At 41.3% G+C, this 20,891-nt stretch overlaps 1 protein-coding gene across 1 annotated transcript in view; it reads right to left on the minus strand.

The window, feature by feature from the left end:
* Positions 1 to 20,891, minus strand: part of DGKQ (diacylglycerol kinase theta) — a 213,681-nt gene that overhangs the window by 144,176 nt on the left and 48,614 nt on the right. Inside the window, exon 2 of the mRNA XM_088478399.1 lies at positions 17,841 to 17,920. Within this exon, the coding sequence (XP_088334525.1) occupies positions 17,841 to 17,920 (80 nt within the window). The remainder of the gene's footprint in view (positions 1 to 17,840; positions 17,921 to 20,891) is intronic.

Here is a 20,891-nt window from a genome sequence, read left to right on the forward strand (position 1 = left end):
ACACACACACACACACAAAAAAACAGACAGTGCCCACCGCAGAAAAAACAAAAAAACATTGGCCCCTACAGAAAAATTTCAAAGACATTGGCCCCACAGAAAACAAAAGATAAAACTCAATTATTGCCCCAGTTCTCCACAAAACTTACCTGATCTAATGGTAGCAGAGATAGGACATCCCTGTCATCCCTGTCCCTCAGCCAGGGATGGCACCGGCATCCGGCACTGGATTGTAGCCTCAGTCACACTCAAGCACTTATTGCAGAACAGTAAGTTCGGGAAGGCGGGACGGAGACGTGGCGTGTGATCTATGATGTCACACCGCCACATTTCATAGGTCACATCCCGGGCTCGAAGTTAAACAGGCAGCGGCTGCGCACCGGCATCCGTTGATGACGGCTACTGTGCCACAGCACAGCGGTTGCAAACCGCTGGTGTAGAATCTGGCTTTTTGCCGTTTTAGAAAGGTATACTAATGCTGAACTAAGACCCACAAATGATTTCTGTGTGGCGTTTAGTAAAGAAAAACACTCTTATTTCACATCTTCGCAAATTCTTTTTACTAAAATAAGACATTTTTGACAATTTCAGTTGAATTGTCTTTTCTGTACGAGAAGAAATTAGCAAACCAAGCAAATTCATAGCAACAACAACAACAACAACATATAACTTGAATGGGAACTGCATAAATATTTACAGGTATTGATGTTAGAATGTAACCAGCACAAAAAGTGCTGAAACAGATTCAGTAGTGAAGGGGTTAAACATTTGCAAGTTAATGCAAATAAAACTTCTGCTTTATCATTCTCTTAAATGCAGGTTAAAATTGGTCTTTCTTGCTGCCTAGGGACCAGCTTCCAATGTACTACAAATATGAACCCTTATGTAAGAGGATCTGCAATATTTTCAGTTTGCACAAACACACCAAAAATCGGGACATTTGGGAGGTACAACAGTATAATATATATAACATTTTTAAGAGACCAGAAAGGTTTGGCTTCTACAGTAAATGACTGCATACTTCTACAATACACTGAGGTTCATAAGAACCATTAGTGAAAGGTCTCACTACAGGAAAACAAAACTGATGGCACAAGGTAATCAACCACTTCCCATTCTTGGTACAGGCCTGTACGCTTTCAAACATTTTTAAATACCATGTGCACATTAACTTATTCCTGTGAATTGTAGGATATGCAAATATTATAGTATTTTGCCTAAATGTATTTGAAAGCAAGGTGTGTTATTAGCGAAAAGCTGTTTCAAATCAACTAGATGAAAAGGCATCTACACACTGACTCATTTTAACCACAAGCATGCCAGTATCACACAGACACAGGAAACAGCTTTTACTGGTATTGTTCTTTATCAGTCTTTAGGCGCAAATACAAAAAAAGTCATGCATCTGTGTAGCATGCTTACCTAAGGAACAAACCTAGAATGTCTACGTGGCTATGTGTGCTATAATGACATGTCATAATGCATCATACCAGCTATTGTAATAAATGTAAACAAAACCATTTTAGAACTCAGCGACGTCAGATGGTTTCGTCACAACAATTGCTCCAGTAAGAGTTAGAAGGATGGTAAATAGGTATTGGCGAGAAGCAGAAAAGCTCATACAACAGGGTGGGCTGCGTGTTGTGCAGGAAGGGATCTCACACTGAAGATGAATATGGATTACTGATCCTTTAACCAGATTAATATAAAGACTAAAAACAAAAAATAAAAACGGGGACTACACATAGGGCCTTCTTCAGAGGACGATGTTTGGGTAATCTCAACATTTATCTCCTTGCACTTGCATGTAGCAAGATCAGAAATGGTCTTGGAATACGACCAGTGGTGTGAATTCACCGAGTAGAAAAGATGCTTAAGAAAAAAAAAAAATTTTCCGTACATAATGCATACACATTTCAATAAATGTATAGTACAGATAAGTACCCAAGTCACTTGGAGAACGTAAAATACTAATCGAACAAATATACAACTGATTGTGGTAAGCCAAAACATATGGGAAGCCATCCCTTTCCCCACCAGAGTAGTAAGCATATTATAAAAAAAATATGGAGAGAGAGAGGGGAGGGGGATTATATATGTGTATATATATATATATATATATATATATATATATATATATATATAGCAAAACATAGGGTGTAGGCACTAATATAACAGAATACTCGCCGTGGTGCACACACATAGAGGGTAGTCAGCAGGCAGGGTAGGTGTCACTTTCCGGACTTGAAGTAAATCATGCACAGATGCCAGTCACTAAGTCAACGTTTCGAGTTTATTAACTTGCCATGTCCTTCATAAAGCTTTTGTAAATTATTTAGACATTCTAACGAGGCTTCAATAACATCTTATACAATCTAATGTAGAATTCTTTGTTCCAAATCAGTGTAATGTAGCAACCATGATGGTACAATACAATGTTAATATAGTGTACTTACTATATTAAGGTGAGCGCAATTTACAAGAATTCACCATGTTGTCGGCTTCTCTAACCCTTTGAATACCTGCAGCTGTATACCTTGAAGCCACCTTCAGTTCATCATTGCATCACTGTCAGACAAGGGTGCAAGATTGTCTAAAGGCTCATATACAGTACCCTAGACGATGTGTGTATGAGATTATATCGGCAGCGTCAGGGCCCGGCCGTGCTGCCGGCATCAGCAAGTCAATCCACACTTGCCGATGCTGGCCACGATGAACAACGGTGGGGGGCCTTGAGGGGGGGGACAAGGCCATGCAGCATTCGTTAATGATATCCCCAGATTTGGCTGCATGTACAACCGACTGAGGATATCGTTATCGTCCCGCAGGAGCGAGCATCGTTTGTCGGTCAGTGCATACACACCGGATGATATGAACTTGAAAGATATAGTTATTGTTCATATCGCTCATGGATATCGGCCAGTGTGTACGCAGCTTTAGGCCTGATTTCATTCATATGGTGAGCACAATATTCAGTTCAATTTGATGTGATAGTATGGAATCGGTATGAAATACCGCGGGCTGCATGGCCCTCCCAAGTGCCTAACTGTAACCCCCCCTTCCCCGCTGCCTAAACCTAAGTCCCCCCGGGGGGTGCCTAACCCTAAGTCCCCCCCGGGGGTGCCTAACCCTAACCCTCCCTCCCCCTAGCCTAACCCTCCTGGGGGGGTACCTAACCCTAAGTCCCCCCCAGGGTGCCCTAAACCCGGCAACTCTTCGATCGGGATGCCGGACGCTGGTCTCCCGGCGTCGGGGAAATGACAGGCGTCTAGATATAGATGCCCGATCATTTATCCCACGCCGGGATAAAGCAGTCGGGAAGCCAGCTGTCGGGATTCCGGCAGCCGGCTTCCCGATTGTATACAGATAGTATACATATACACTAGGATTTTTTCTGTCTTTTTTTTTTTTTCTTTTACAAAAGAACATCCACCAGACCTAAAAATGCCAGGACATTTCCCCGCAACTGCTTTCATTCCACGTGGAACTGATGTTGAATAGTTTCATTGTTTCGGGCAGCACATATTTGGTCTAAACCAGAGCATTTTACTTCATACTTGCCTACTCTCTCAGATTACCAGTGTGGCCGATTATTTGCGCTGAATCTCGTCATTGTGGCTACGCTCCTGCCTCAGGGGGGCAGCCAAAGAAAAAGAAATAGCAAGGAACGTAAAAGGTAAATCAGAGAATGCCGTAGTTGTGTTTATACAGAAAACGTGCATCGCAATTCATAGCATATCTAGGGAATGTGATAAAATATGACCAGATTCTCGAATTTTAGCTCCAGTTTTGGGCATATAGGCGCAGATAGAATTTTGCAGGCTTTGTACATCTCTATGGTCAGAAGAGCCGAAACCTCACAGAAGATGCCCAGAAAGGTCCATTTACATAGTACTGTTAAGGCCAGGTGACAAAGCACAAGGAGGGTGCCCAAGTAATATAATCCTTCCAAAAGAGATCATGCATCAGATAAAATAGAATTTTTAGTCATATAATATGCAATAAAGTAAATAATCATTCCGGTCACCCAATTGCTGTTGTCCTTCAGCAGTGACATTACTTTTGCAGACTTGGCCATCACTACTTCATTCAAACTGCTTTTGGCATGTCAAGCATAAACTTGTATTTACCCATTACGATCGATAAACATGAATATAAAATATTCTGTTCCTTGAATTTATGTGTATTATTTTTGCAAACAACTTAATATAATAAGTATTTCTGTCCTGAACAAAATACTTTTGACCCAACCACTAAAAATTTTACTGATCGGTAATAATTTTGGCTTATTGGTGCCTTTAAAAAATGATGAGGACTCTAGGGGTGCCTCGAACTGGTCTAATATCTATCATGATACACGAAAAAAAAAAAAAAAAAAAAAAAATATATATATATATTATATATATATATATATATATATATATATATATATATATATATATATATATAGGTTATATTGTGGATAATAATAGAATAAAGATTATACTCCTTTTATAAGTTAACCATTAAATAGGGGTGGGGAACCTTTTTTCTACCGAGGGCAGTTTTAAAATATATGACATTATTCGCTGGCCCGGTGCAGGCAGTGTGACATGGGGGAAGAGATCACAATCGCCGGTGATTACAGCAATGCCCGGAGCATCCTCAGGGGAGCTGTAAGGGCAGTCATGTGACCGTCTGAAGCGTCCAAAGGACACTCCAGACGGCACTGCTGCATATATTCTGGCTGCAGGGTGCCATTCTAGGCACCCTGCCAGCCAGATGAGGCAAGAGGGACAAAGCTCAGAGGGCCAGACCAAATGATTCCGCGGGCCTTATAACGGCCTGAGGTTCCCCATCCCTGCATTAAATGGACAAAATTACTGTGTTCCTTATTCAACCTTAACTTTTGAATGGCAGACAATTTTTGTACTCATCCCAAATATTTAAGGTATTGGTAATATTTGTTTTTCTTTCATTATATACCTTTTATGGAAAATATTTGTTGAAGCTGGAGAACACTTCTTACACCCTTTGCTAAGTGGCCTGCCAGTGCGTGTACATATTATACCATTATACACACACAGATAGACAATGGATTTAGAACACTTTTTAGTACAGCAAATATTTGTACCACTACCAGACTTAATAAACCATTTGGACAAAAGAGCTACACTAAAGCTCTACTAGAACAAGTTATGAACCTCACTGGGACTATTTGGCCATAAATTAACTACAAAACAAAATCAAGATCCATTTAGTAGACCTTTCTACAAGTTATGGGTGATCAAATGCATGTGCTTCAAAACATCTTCTTTCAATGCCATCTTCAGCAAGAATTTAGCTTAATATGGAATGACTAACAAACCACTCTCCTTTATATATCACAGCACCAGGTACATGCAGCCAGGGTAAGCAGGCAGAGCCTCCACTGTTATACTCGAGATTTGATATAACAATGATTAGAATAATGCAAATAAGATATTTATAACTTATAAACATCTTCTTTGTTTATTGTAATAATTTTTATAGTTAACACTCACCAGCTTTGTGAAGTTCCCTGGGACTGCAGGGAGATGAGAAATGATGCAGCAACAGCTCAGCCTCGCTTCTGTTTATACAGACACTGCTTGCAGAGCAGGGGGCAGGGCCGCAACACAGGCAGTAGGCTGCAACTAATGAAAGCAAATAGAGGCATGCCTCTGAGTATGGGGGGCATTCCTTGAGCACTGATTGACACCTTGTATGCGTCATGTGACCACGAAGTACATTGCAGTGTTTAGACGGAAGAAGCAAGAGAAGACACAGTGATGCAGTGATGGAGAATCAATGGACACTGAAGCTTAGTGTAGTGAGGGGAGTGTTAATGTGAGTAGGGGGTGAGACAGGCTCCCAGCACTCAGACCCATCTCCATGTGTGCCTCCCCAGCCATTGACCACACCGCACTGAATATATATCTGAACTATTACAGAGCAGCTATGTAATAAACAAACAAATGTTATAATTTTAGGCAGTTTAAACCTTTACTAATACATATAAAATTAGTCACACTTGCAAAATGATTTGGAGTTGAGAGTTTCCACACACAAGTTAAAAATGAACTATTAATGGTATCGTGTTACATTGATAATGCTGACACTTGACTGTCGACAAGGTTTCAACAGGCTGACATTCTCAGAATGCCATAGGTTAGGGTTATGTGCCGCCAGGAGGGTTACAGGTAAACTGCGTGGGGAGGTTAGAGTTAGGGGAAAAATACTAAACGGAACATCAAGTCTCCCGTCTGGGCTGAAACTGTTGCTCACATGTCCGTCGGGACCCGAAAGATGATGTTGGAGACTCTGCTGCCGACAGGACCAGGTAAGTGACTGCTGGGCCACCAGGGAGGTTAGGTCGACACTGTCATGTCAACATGATATGACATGCTAAATATGTCTACATTCTCATGTCAACCTGATACATGTTGACCTAACATACAACACCCCTTTTAACTGCTTATGGTCATTACCGGTCAGAACCTAGGGCTGTGTGAGCTAGGCAACTAGCCAAGGCGCAAAAGTAAAAGGGGTGCAAGATAATATTTTAGGTTAACATGGTTACGGGTGGTAAATATTCTAGATAAGGTTGTAGGTAAGTTCATAATAAAATAGCAAAACTCACTAAAGGCTGCCCTATTTGTTCACTCATAAGCTGATCTCTTCTGCTATTCTCTGTGCTGTATAATGTGCAAAATCAAGGTGCAGCACGAATCAACAAAAACAACCACCTATTTGCCGACCTATCTATATAGCAATATTCTTTAAGCCGCATATAGACCATACTTGCCTACTCTCTCAAAATGCACTCTTGGATCATTAGGAGAAACCCCCCCCAGACTGCTGCTGGGAAGGTAAGCTAATCTCTTGAATACCTGAGGCTGCACAGGAAAATGACCGCTGCCCTCAAACATATATGTTGTCACACATTTATAGTGCTTTATCTTACGTTAGCGTTTGTGCTTAAAAAAATTGACCTATCGGTTTGTTCTACGTATAGGTTATAACAATGAGAGTTTATGACATTTAACAGGTTGAAGATTTGTACTAGATGAAAATGCAAGTCGCTCTCCAGCCGTAATAATTTTGATCTTCTCTCCACTTTATTAAAACAGAAAAGGAGTGACAGTTATAGCAAGCAGGAAACAGTCCACATCAGTGGAATTACTAATATAAATGACAGGTGTAGGGAAAGGGATGTAGTCAGCATCCTGGCGTGCGTGAAGCCGACGGCCAAAATCCCAAAAGAGTCAGGATCCCAGCACTAGAATCCCGACTGCCGGCATTTCGAAGGCAAGTATTGGTGGTTAGAGGAAGAGTTAGGGTGCAGGGTTAGGCATTAGGTGGAGGGTTAGGTTTAGGGTGCGGGGCAAGTTAGGTTTAGGTACTAGTGGGGAGGTTAGGCCATGGTGAGGGAGGGGTAAGGGTTAGATTTACCTTGTTCCTTATGGGTGTCGGGATGCTGACTGTCGGGATGCTGCCGTCGATATTCTGGCAAGCGGCAATCCGACAGCCGGGATCTCATACCCAACCCCAGGGAACACACTTTTAAAATCAGACTATTAACAATATATTTTGCCGTCTTCAATTCCTGTTTCACCAATAGACAAAATGGTCTGGTGTGTGAACAATGGTCTGTGTACAAATGCCATAAGAAAAAGTGGGATTCATTCCAGTATCATCATACTAAGAAAAGGGTTACTTTTTTTGCTCTTCTGTGTTGAGCATGTAGAGTTAGAACTGACACAGCAGGAAACACACTAATTCATTCATAGAGCTGAAGGGACAGGAATACATAAACTTTCCTACTCATAATACCAACGTAGGGGTTCCCAATATCAGTCCCCAGGCAATCCTGACAGAAAGGATAAATCAGTGCTGTAACTGGAGGTGACCCATTGTTCTTTGGTGATGCCCTGATCTGAAAATATTTCATTTCCACATGTATTAGCTAACACAAAAGGTCACAGTCTCAAACTGAGGTTCCTGCTTTGACTTAAGCGAAGGACACACAACGTTCCCCTCAGCCTCCCTGTCATATTATACAGAGCTCCTCTGTTGCCAAGACACTTTAACATCACAACAGCTTCATATGTACTGTCTTGCAGCTACTGCTGTAGTTTATAGTTTATCTTATCTTGCAATTCAGTGAAGAGTTCTAGAAGGGGTCTTAACAAGTCATAAAATAAACTATATTACATAGCTCTGCTATACGGGGTGGCTTACTAATGCCCAGACATTGAGTTTTTACGTATTGGAACATAGATAAATCTAATCTCACCTGACAAACAAGATTTTATTTTGTCAATATTAACACAACAATATAATAAGCCAACATTACATGTAAAAAAGGTATGCCCCCCCCCCCCTCATACTTGCAGAACAGCATTAGCAGCAATAATCTGAAATAACAGTTTTCTGTGTGAGTGTATGTATCATCACGTTTAAGCATTTTTGATCCATTCTTGCTGTCAGTATAATGCGGTTTGGCCCCATTCATTTATGAGCAGCACTGTGAAGATCCTGCCTCAGCATCTCTTGAGGAGTGAACTGAGTTGGCCACTAAAAAATCCTTGATTTGCTTTATTTTTTACCGATTGAGATGTGCACCTACTGATGTACTTGGTAAGATTGTCATGCTGCATGATCCAATGTTCAACCAAGCTGTAGTTGTTTTACAGAGTCACACTTTCTTCAACAGAACTCTAGTAGTAGTAGTAAAATTACAGTATTTTTTGGATTAATTTGCAGAGACATCTAGGAAAACAGGCTACTGCAAATTCTACCTTTAGGATTACGGATATCATCCGGCTTGGAAATGGCAATATAAACCTTTTCAGACTAGTGAGCAGCAATAGCTTCCCCTGCTTGTTATGAAGTCCAGACAAAACTAACTAAAATTCAGCTTTAACCATTTGCCTGCCACAGTGGCCTGGGATGCAACAGCAGCTAGATGGGCTTTCACTGACAAGGTGGCATCCCATGTGACCGTGCCGTCCTCCTCTTTATAGAGCTCTATTTGAAACAGCAACTGTTATCTCATGTATAGAGGCCTCCTATACAGAGAGAAATCCTCAAGCAGTCGTAGCTGCGATCTCCACTGTTATATCTGTATAATTAGAAATCCTCTGTAGGTTTTAGCATAAATAAAAAGCAGGAGAAAGTCACATAGGGGCAATATGCGGTTTCAAATAGAGCTCTATAAAGATGCAAATAAGCCACAACCAATTGAAGTTACTTGTATCAAAATTGTTGCACATTGCAGGACTCGTACTTTCATTGTGGGAATAAAATATCCTTATACCACCATACATTTGGATCAATTATCACAGGCAGTCGATGTATATGAGGAACAATTGTATTTATATACAGTCTAATATGTATCAAGTTTAACCATCGACACCACTGGTTGAATTTATTCAGTTTTTATATGCAATCTTTACATGTGTTTTTTATATATGTTTTTATATGTGTTTTTTATGTGTAATTACTAAAACTGTGATTGATTTAATTTTCTCTATACACCTGTGGTTATCAGTTACACTTATTACCCATTAACCTCCAATAGTTTCTAATTGAATACCAAGCGCTGCTGTGTTTTTTCTGAGTTTTATATTGATATACAGTAGATGGTGGCTACCATCTGGTAGCAGCTGCTGGTTTCAATAATCATTAATTTGCACCGGCTTAATTATATCTCATTCTTCCCAGCGCCAAGGGTATTTCTCTATACATTCTTTTAATTTTGTCCCCCAGCTTTATTTTTCTTCGCCCCCAAAATTAAAGTACTTTTTTGGGGTACTGTAAAGCATTTTGTAACATTTTTGGATGCAGTTTACCTTTGGGGGACTATGCCAAGGCTGCAGGTGTGTTCCCGTAACTTTGCACCCCAAACCCCTAATTCTGCACTGTTTTCTGCCTCCATTCACAGGCGAATCTTTTCCGCTGGTTGCAAGGCGGACTTTTCACATCGATGAAAAGTCATTGCAATTGAATATGGCGGAAAGATTCCGACAGGCGAAATGACGTCATCTGCGAAAACTTTTCTCCGAGGACGGCTTTTCGCCAGCAACTGAATACGGCCCTGTGTGTGTCCACTGACGACGACAGACTGGCAGTTCCCCTGACCACCCTCGCTTGTGCTAAGTACCTTATCATTCCGTCATGCCTCTTGATGTTCTATGGTTTACACCCTTTTTGTATGCACTTTACGATGCTGCTGATTTTTCTATAAAGATACTTGTTCTGCATTTATAAGTGGATGTGCTGGCTCCTTCTTTGAACTTTTACAATACCTTTATGTGCCAGGCACTCCTACACATTTTTATTTGTGTGTGTAACTGGACCTGGACTAAATAAATAAATATATATATTATACACACACACACACACACAGCCTTGCAAAAGTATTCACCCCCCATGGCTTTTTACCTTTTTTGTTACATTACAGCCTGTAATTTATTTATTTTTCTAATCTGAATTTTATGTGATGGATCTGCACAAAATAGTCTAATCTGGTGAAGTGAAATGAGAAGAATATATATAAAAAGAATCTTTATAAATAAAATTCTGAAAATTGGCATGTGCATATGTAATCACCCCCTTTGCTTTGAAGCCCCTCAAAAGTTCTGGTGCAACCAATCACCTTCAGAAGTCATGTAATTAGTGAAATGAAGTCCATCTGTGTGAAATCTAAGTGTAGCTTAATCGGTCAGTATAAACACACCTTTTCTGAAAGACCCCAGAGGCTACAACACAATTAAGCAAGAGGCATCACCATGAAGACCAAGGAGTTCTCCAAACAAGTCAGAGACAAAGTTGTTGAAAAGTACAATTCTGGGTTGGGTTATAAAAAAATATCCAAATCTTTGATGATCCCCCGAAGCACCATCAAATCCATATCATCAAATGGAGAGAACATGGTACCACAACAAACCTGCCAAGAGAGGGCCGCCCACCAAAATTCACAGACCAGGCAAGGAAGGCATTAATCAGAGAGGAAGCACAGAGACCAAAGGTAACCCTGAAGGAGCTGCAGAGTTCCACAGTAGAGACTAGTGTATCTGTGCATGTGACCACAATAAGCTGTACCAGCTGGGCTTTATGCAAGAGTGGCCAGAAAAAAGCCATTACTTAGTGATAAAAGTAAGAAGACACGATTTGAGTTTGCCAAAAGGCATGTGGGCGACTCCCCAAATGTATGGAGGAAGGTGCTCTGGTCAGATGAGACTAAAATTTAACTTTTCAGCCACCAAGGAAAACGCTATGTCTGGAGCAAACCCAACACATCCCATCACCCCAAGAACACCATCCCCACAGTGACACATGGTGGTGGCAGCATCATGCCGTGGGGATGTTTTTCAGCAGCAGGGACTGGGAAACTGATTCGAGTCGAGGGAAAGATGGATGGTGCTAAATACAGGGATATTCTTGAGCAAAAGCTGTTTCAGTCTGCCTGTGATTTGAGACTGGGATAGAGGTTCACCTTCCAGCAGGACAATGGGCCTCATTCAGAGGCGGTCGTTAGATGCAAGCGGGCGCTCTGAATCAGGGCGGACGCTTGCATCCTGAATGGCCGCCTCCTTGTCGATCGTTAAGCTGTGGGTTAACACCCACAGCTCTAACGACTGACATGGGTGATGGTCGCGATGGTCAAGACCATCGCGACCATCAGGGCTTACGACCAGACCCTAGGGTAGGGTCTGGGCACTCGTAAGCCCCAGGGAGCTTCCTGCTCTGCTCGAGCAGGAAGTTTCCCACTGACATCAGCAATGATGTCAGTGGGGCTGCCCCCAAACGACAAGCGATTCGATTGGAACGCCTCCGTTTGGCCGGGCACACCCCCTGCCCACCTAGCAAACTCAACATCGACAGCTCGCCCCCTCTGCTACGAGACCCCTAACGACGGAGCGCCCGCCGTTAACCGGGTCTCGCGCATGCGCACGACGGAGCAGACTCCGTCGTGCGCATGCGCTGTGGGGCAACATCGAGTCAGTTGTGAGCGCTCACGACCGACTCTGAATGAGCTCCAGTGACGAGAAGCATACTGCTAAAGCAACACTCCAGTGGTTTAAGGGGAAACATATAAATGTGTTGGAATGGCCTAGTCAAAGCCCACATCTCATTCCAATTGAGAATCTATGGTTAGACTTGAAGATTGCTGTTCACAAGCGGAAACCATCCAACATTAAGTAGCTGGAGCAGTTTTGCCTTGAGGAATGGGCAAAATCCCAGGGGCAAGATGTGGCAAGCTCACAGAGACTTATCCAATGCGACTTGCAGCTGTAATTGCCGCAAAAGGTGGCTCGATAAAGTACTGACTTTACAGGGGGTGAATAGTTATGCACACTGAAGTTTTCTGTTATGTTTTCCTAAATGTTGTTTGATTCACAATATATAAAAAAAACACAACTTCACAGTTGTAGGCATGTTCTGTGAATTAAATGATGCACACCTTCAAACAATCCATTTTAATTCCAGGTTGTGAACAAAATATGAAAAATGCAAAGGGGGGTGAATACTTTAGCAAGGCACTGTATATATTATATTATAATATATATATATATATATATATATATATATATATATATATATATATAACACACATACATATACACATTCATTAAATAGTGTGGTAAAAATTACAGAAATCCCTTTAACATGATTGGACATACTAAAATCACATGACCATGCATTATTTCACAGCAGGTGTACACCTCCAAGTTTAACTGCATGCCTGAACTGTTTCAAACAGTCACCAAACAAGTGTTAAAAAATGGCATCACTCACCATGGCCATAGAGAGTGGTGTCGAGCCCAAGTACTGTAAGGGTGTGGCCTCATTGTGGAGGTGGGCCACATCCCCTACAAGAAATAAACAATAAAATCAGTATGCAACGTTGTGCCATGCACCCTTGAACTGGGGCAGATTTAGGGGGAGAGGGGGGGTTTGTTAGTGCCACCCCCTCTCCCTCACAGAAAATGCTTGCTTCCTGAAAACACCGCAGCCCTAGCACACAGGGAACCAGTCAGGCCCCTCCAACGAGCACGGGTTATTAGTACCTTCACCCCCACCCTTTCTCAGTGTCCTTGTCACTCTCAGAGAGACTACACAGAAAAGCACTGCCTCAGTGACAAAAATACAAATTTCTGACAGAAAAAAATTCAACTGTTTTATTAACTTAAACTGTTCCCCAGGTAAATGTTTATTAAAAATAATTAAAATTAAATAGCCTATTCTAGACTATTTTTCATCATATTCTGTATCTGTTTCACCCTACGTCATCGCCAAGTAGAACTATTTAGTCACAAAAGGGGGCCATTTTATAAGATCCACCATTGGGTGAGCAGTCGCACTCTGATATGCACATATTTTAGATGGTTGAATGCACTTGGCCTTCAAAATTATAGCATGTGTATCCAATACTTGTGAATATTTTGTCCAATTTGCTCTATACGGTTATAAATGATAGATTTTTATGTACTTTTCATATGTATCCTTTATATGGAAGTTTTATCTACATGTTCTATATGTTTTTATATGCATTATGCAAGACTTTCTGGATGGATGTGGGTTCTGTGCATTTCACAAATGACTGTATATGTACTGTGTTTTTTGTAGACACAGCCCATGGAGACAAACCTGTACTGCCGGTGTCTGTGGGACGCAAGCTGCTGGTCTCCATAAACACATAGTAGCGCATCAGTGGGCTGGATCTTGTGGATGGAGACAAACAGTTCGGTAATGGTGGAGATGCGCACTTCATAGGGCGCTCTATATTCTTGGTAAGCCCTTTGTATTGTTTGTCTGTAAAGTCAATGGGAGCCTAAAGGAAAGGCGCACATGGTTCAACATACCATGTAATTTCGTTGTTGTCCCTGAGTGCTTTTCCTTTTGGAAAATAATACATACATACATATACGCGAGGGTAGTTCAATAAATAAGGTAACCAGAACTCTCATTGCGCAAATGTATTTTACTCGCACATATACGTTTATGAACAGTATGGCCTGGGTACAGATTGTTTTTCTACATAGTCTCCATACTTGTCTAAGCATTTGTTCCAACGGTTCACCAAGGAATCTATCCAAGAATAGTAGGCATCAGTGTCAAGCGTCTGAAGCCAGGACACAATGGCTTGCTAAACTTCACAGTCGGTTACAAATCACCTTCCACTTCTTCAATGGTACAAAGAGATGGAAATCACTAGGTGCCAGGTCAGGACAGTTGGCATTTTCAATGGTCCAAAGAGATGGAAATCAACATATCAGGACTCCTTTCCAGTCCCTCCCAACGGTAGCGCCATAACAACTCACGCGTGTGGTTGGCCGAGTGTGGCATGGTGTTATCGAGCAGCAATACGACGCCTGTTCACAGCAACTCAGGCCGTTTTCAACTAATTGCCCTCCTCAACCAGCTTAATGTGTCATAATAGTGGACAGCATTAATAGTGGACAGTTCACATTAACTCCTTTGGTAAAGAAAAAAAAATAAGTATGCCCTTATGGTCCCAAAACTCGGTCACCATGACCTTCTTTGCTGATGGAGTTGTTTTGAATGTCTTTAAAAGGTGGGGATGATGCATGTTTCCAAGTCATGGATGCTTGCTTTGTCTTTGGTGCCACATGATGCACCCACGTTTCATCACCTGTAACAATAAGCTGCAGTTCCTCCTCAGGGTACTGCGTGAATGACAACACCATCCTATTGGTTTTGTGAACTTCTGCGAGTTGCTTCGGTACCCAGTTTAAACACTTTTCCTATACCCAAGTTGCTAATGAACGATTTTGTACACAGTACCCACTAACTCGAATGCGTCTGCCTCCCTGAATCAGACCTTCAATGCAGCACCAATGGTCCATCTGTGGTGGAGGCCAGATCGTGGCTCAACTTGAATGTCTGTCCTGCCGTTATCAAAGGCTGTGCACCAAACCCAAACCGGTTTCCATGATGGTATCAACCAGCTTAATACCATCAAACAGGCCATTGTCACACATATCTAATAAATAAAATCCAAACGGAAAAGGTCTGTTGATGCACCTGATCACAATATTAAGCTTAACAACAGTTTCTAAATTTGTCAGGATGGACTGCACAGAGGGCATGTCAACTAATTTATAGTTCCTAATTACAACCAGAAACAGCCACCAATTGAGTCTAAAGAACTGAGTGAAACTTACAAGTATGCGGCGGACTTTATATAGGATTAAAAGTTAAGTGCTGCCACCAATAAAATAAATAAAATACAAGACAAAAATAAGAAGAACAAATCAAAATTACTAAATTTACATATTTCGAATGCAGTTTAGTCCAGTCCCATATAATATCTTCTGAACAGAAGCATAAGGTCACACTTATTAGTAAAAAAAGGGTTAGGCTTAGTCGCCCAGGGGGGATTTAGGGTTAGGCAGTGGGAAGGGAAAGGTTAGGCTCCAGACAGTGGGGATTAGGTTCAGGCACTACCTGGGGGGGAGGTAAGGGTTAGACACTAAGAGGGGAGGGTTAGCAGGCACTAAGGGGGGAGGGTTAGGTTTAGGCACTTACCGGGAGGGTTAGGGTGCGGGGTAGGGAGGGTTAGTATAAGGGTACAAAAAAGGAGGGTTAGGGGGTAAATCGGATAGGGGAACAGTACTCAACATTTCCGTCGGGATTCCAACCTTCGGGATGCCGCTGTCAGTGTACTGACAGCCGGCATCTCCTCTGTCGGGATACTGATTACATTGTTAAGTCCTCTTGGAGCCACAGTGTCCAGGTGGTGTATCCACCTTGATGGATGGTTGAGTGCACTCTATAAAGTTTGCCAACGTTTCAGTTTAAGCAGCTTTCAAACTTTGGAAGCGCAATTGCATGATTTTCTGGTTTGTCTCTTGTCCCGTGAGTGCCGCCATTTATAGCTCTTATTGTCTATCTACATTGGAGAGCAAGTTGGTGCAGTAGTAGTTATATGAGTGCTGATTTTCTCATGATGCATATATATACACACACAATTATATATACCTACATATGCTAACATAGATAATATGTACAGTATCAAGAATTATTGATTGTACTAGCCCAAACATTACTAAAATGTGGCACGAATTCTTAGATTTGTGTAAACGACCTATACTTTTTCCATCAGCATTTTGACTGACTTGGGAGGTATTCATGCAATATACAGGTATCCAAATACAGTCTGCATTACCATTATTAAAAATAATCTTAAAGTAAAAAAAAAGCGTTCAATGTGTTGGGATTTACTCATCTATTGAATCTGCCTATGAATATATTTTATATTGCAACTACCTTGTTCTTCATATAAACCACCCTCTTTTGTTTTCACCCTTCACTATTGTTTATACACTAATAATTATTGCTTTGTACCACTTAATGTATTTTGCAGTTTAGTACTACTTATTTCTTTTAAAATATAATTTTTAATTGTTTTTTTTACGTGCTTTGCATGTTATTTTGTTTTTCAATTATTGCTCATGAATTTTGAAAGTGGACAGTGAGCCTGATTCAGCAAGGATTGCTAATGCGTAAGCAGCTGTGAATTCTTACGGAACGCAGCTGCGAATGTATGCTAATGCCTGCCACATTGCAGTGGGCATAGAGACGCCCACTGCTGCTTTCTCACATCCGCACTACGGAGTATACATCGGTACTATTGACGCACATTGGCCCTTCACGCACAATTTACTCCAGGTCTGGCCAGCCACAGAAACTGTAAGTCTCGTGCACTAGTGAACAATCGGCTGATCTGCGTACGCAGTTGCATCTGCGAACACTGCTGAATCAAGCCCAGTATCCGTTATAACAAGCATCGTTAGTTATGTGGGAAGTTACCGATATTTTAATGGTGGACATACTGTATTACCAGAGCTAAACATTACCATAACACTGAAGTATTGGAGGAGGGCAAAGCTTTGAAACATTGTTTACACGCCATATCTGTTGTCGACTCATGTAGTCTTATTTCGTTATTTAACTTCAGAAATGCAAGGACGTCAGCAGTTCAGAAATGGAGGTCTACTTTAGCAAGTCACAATGTCTCAGTAAACAATTAGCTTATGGTAAATAGTACATATAATGGAATGGGTATGTAATACCGGCTGTCGGGATGCCTCCTGTCAGAATACCGACATCGGCATCCTGATGGTTGGTATCCCAACAGGGGTTGGGTAAATATACTTACTCTACCCCCTTCTCCCCCTAACCCTTTCTTCTTGTAGCATAACCTTGAACCCTAACCCTCCCCTCTTAGTGCCTAACCCTAACCCCCCAGGTGCCTAACCCTAACCATCCCCCTAGGGGGCCTAACCCTAAACCCCACCCCCCCAAAAAAATGAATGCTAACCCCACTATGCTACCTAAACCTAACCCACCCCCACTGCAGCTAACAGCTAATGGTGCCCCGGACTTGCCTCATTCGGGCTGGCGTCCTTCTAAATTCCGGAGTCTGGATTAAGATAGGAGTCAAAATACCGACGACTATCGGTATCTTATCGGGATTTAGGTCGGCGGCATCACAGCCATCGGCCTCATAACTACATCCCCATATAATACTGTGTTTAGACTGAGCAATCGTATCCAAATAGCGGCTTTGGCAGAAAAATATTAATTCCCGTTTCAGTTCTGAGATTATATAGATGCTAATTAAAGCAACCCTGTAGTAAATTTAGACTTGTCCTTACAGCTTCTAAATGGCATTCTCTTTGACCTTTCCCCTTATGGTATCATACTGTGTCATGTTGCCATTATTCAGGTTGTACACATCGATTGCAAAAATAACAGTTTTAAAGGATAACTAGTGCTTAATGCATGAAGGACTGCTGATTACTTACCCTGACTAGACTTGGTGCCATACAAGCACAGAGGGTCTTCATGTGCTTTAGACACTTCTCATGAGACATAAAATTGCAAACTGTTAAAAGAAAAGAGAAATTCAAGTTAATCATTACTTTTTAAAATATTTCTGATAATCAAATATATTAATGCAATCTTATGTATTTCAGTCTAGCAGCAGCTAAAGAAAATGAAAGAAAACAAAGGAAGAAGTTATTTACAGAAAGGTATATATCCCCCTGCAGTTGTGGCAGGGATTCTTACCATAAAAATAATTAAATAATGCATGGGACAAATACACTGCTATTGTTAAAGTCAGAAAAAAAAAAAAAAAAAATCTGAAAAAAACAAAAAAACAAAGTCTCTAAAGAAAGACTGAAAAAAAAAACACACACACAGAAAGGGCTGACTAGATAGACCTGTAATTTAAACTTCTTTAGACAAATTCTATGAGGGGCGATTCAATTCAGTGCAATGCTGAATAGCCCTGGGAAGGTGCTCTCGTAGCGATTCGGGTGACCGTGCTTGTAAGTCCAAGTACAGGATTTCTGCTGACACACACCCCTTTGAGTTTTATTTAATTTGTGTTTGCTTTAAAAGTATTGCACCAAAACACCAGGACTGAATCCAACAGCTGAGGCACTGCAGGGGTTAAGTCCTGGCACGCAATTTAATTGTCTTTAAACATATTTATAAAATATTCTTTTTTTTTTTCCAAGCATTTTTATTGACAGGTATACAACATAAAATCAACATTGTACAATGTACAACCAAGATATATTTTGCAACAGCAATGGTTATATAATTGTATCTATTACTTAAATTACATGTCAAAATACAGAATAATACCCAAAAAGCAATAAACTATATCCCAGGGTACCTATGTTAACAATGGAGACATTATCAAAAGAAAAGAACAAGATAAGTATCTCACAACTCTTTAAAAAGGGATTCCAGAAGTTAGTACTTCCATATTGTACCATGAAGTGAGACAAAAGCACTTCCTCAGAGCTTCTCTGACTGTGGTCGATAAGGTAAGAATATATGGAAGCCATACATCAAAAAAAAAACAAAAAACTTTGCAGTGTGTTTCTCCTTCAACAATGTGGTATCAGTCCAGTCCATTAGGAACAGGAATGAGATTCGGGGATACAACAAAGATATAGGGACAGGATCATAAGTTATCCACTAGAAAGTATAGCTTTCTTTGTAGCTGCAGCTAATTTAACAAGTAACATGATTACCCTTGGACAATTTATGGGAGGACGTGTTAGTATAAATGCCCCAGAAAGCCCATGTTTTGTTAACAGTGAATTCAATCTTTAAATCAGTGTTACTATAAGTTTGGAGTGACCCCCAAATAGTCTTTTGGGCAGGACCATAAACAGTGCACAATGTCCGCCTCAGGCGATCCACATTTGTAGCAATTGGAATTAGGAGCATCCCCAATAAGAAACTTTAAAATAAGACCTATGGAGAATCTTATGATGCATTTCAGCATAAGAAATAGAAACTAACTGTTTAATCATATGTTGGCTTCTAATATAATTTTCACCGTGAGATCAGGGAAGTCCGCTCTCCATTTAAGTAGCCCCACATTACCAGAGTCCAAATTGATTAACGAACGGGAGTACCCGTAAATGAGAGAGGTAGAAAAGGGGTTTCCAGACATGCGTCGTACCCTCTCATCCATCCTGCAATCTCTATCTTCATTAGTTAGGGTTGACAAAACTTATTGTATATAGCTACTAGCTTGTAAAAAGTTAAATAAAGGAATAACTAGTAATGGATATTTCTCTTTTAGCTGAGAAAGAGTAAGAATAGTCAAGGTCTCTATTTGGAGAAATTGATAGATATAACCGAGACCCCCATTATACCATGTATGAAATATTGGATAAAATTTGTGCGGGGTAAAATGAGGGTTACCCCATAACGACATAAAAATAGAGGAATATCTAGAAATTTTTAATTTTGAGCGAATGGCCCGCCACGCCATACAAGTGGTTGATAACAATACATAATTTTTAACTGTCTCTGGAATGAACTGTGGCGATGTGTGCAAGAGAGAGACTAAATCCCAGTTTGGTAAGAAAGATTGTTCCAATGTCCTTGATGCATAGACACTAAGCCCTCCTTTCCAGTCTAAAGCAATTCTATAGTTGGCTGCTAATGCACAAGAGCGGAGAGACAAGGTACATTGAGGCCAAATAAAATATTCTTAATGTGTTCCATGAGGACCTGTGGCATCCTTGTGGTGGCTGTGGTACTCCAGTTCTTGTCCACGTGGACTGGGGATCTGCAGTGCTTAGAGGGGGATTTCCACATCTCTTGTAGTACAATGGTAAACTGTGGGCGCACTTAGCCTCCACACAGACCACTCCTGCTGGCATCTGTGAACAGCTGCAGGAGAGCTCTTCCAATGGTGCCTCCTGAATTCAAATTAATTCAGGAAATGCAGGACATGCTTAATGCCAGCCAGTCTAAATAAATTATGTTGCTCTGAGAGCTACAGTAGCAGCAGCCAGGGGATGTTGTCCTAGGACCTGGCCACTTTCTGGAACCAATTTCAACCAGAGGGGGAGGGCCAGGTACTAGAATAAGCTATTATGGTTATGGCAGTGACAACATTTCTTACCATACAGGGGCAATATTCAAGTGGGCGCATAATTTTGGCAACAAAATTACCTCGGGTATCGGAACCAATTTTGAAATACTGAGATATACGTACTCTCGAGACACGCGGTATTCAAATCGAAAAAAAATTGGGGGCAAATTTTTCTGCAGCCAAAACCCGCAGAGAATACAGATTTTTTTGAAAATCAGCCTGCTGCCCGGGATTATCTGGTGCACAGTCCCGCTACCCATAACTTCTCACCTCCCGCAGACATGCAGGACCAGTCTTCCAGCGGGAGGAACTGGATGAGATTGTGGAGGAATGCAGGCGCTGGCCTACAGCCAGACCAGCGAGAGCTCCCAACTGCAGCCCAGCAGCAGTGTCCGGCCCTCCAGCCCCAGCCCATGCGTGGTCTGCTGGAGAATCTGCAGAAGGT

This window comes from Taudactylus pleione, unplaced genomic scaffold (assembly GCF_031769625.1).
Source record: "Taudactylus pleione unplaced genomic scaffold, aTauple2 ptg000214l, whole genome shotgun sequence".
Lineage (NCBI taxonomy): Eukaryota > Metazoa > Chordata > Amphibia > Anura > Myobatrachidae > Taudactylus > Taudactylus pleione.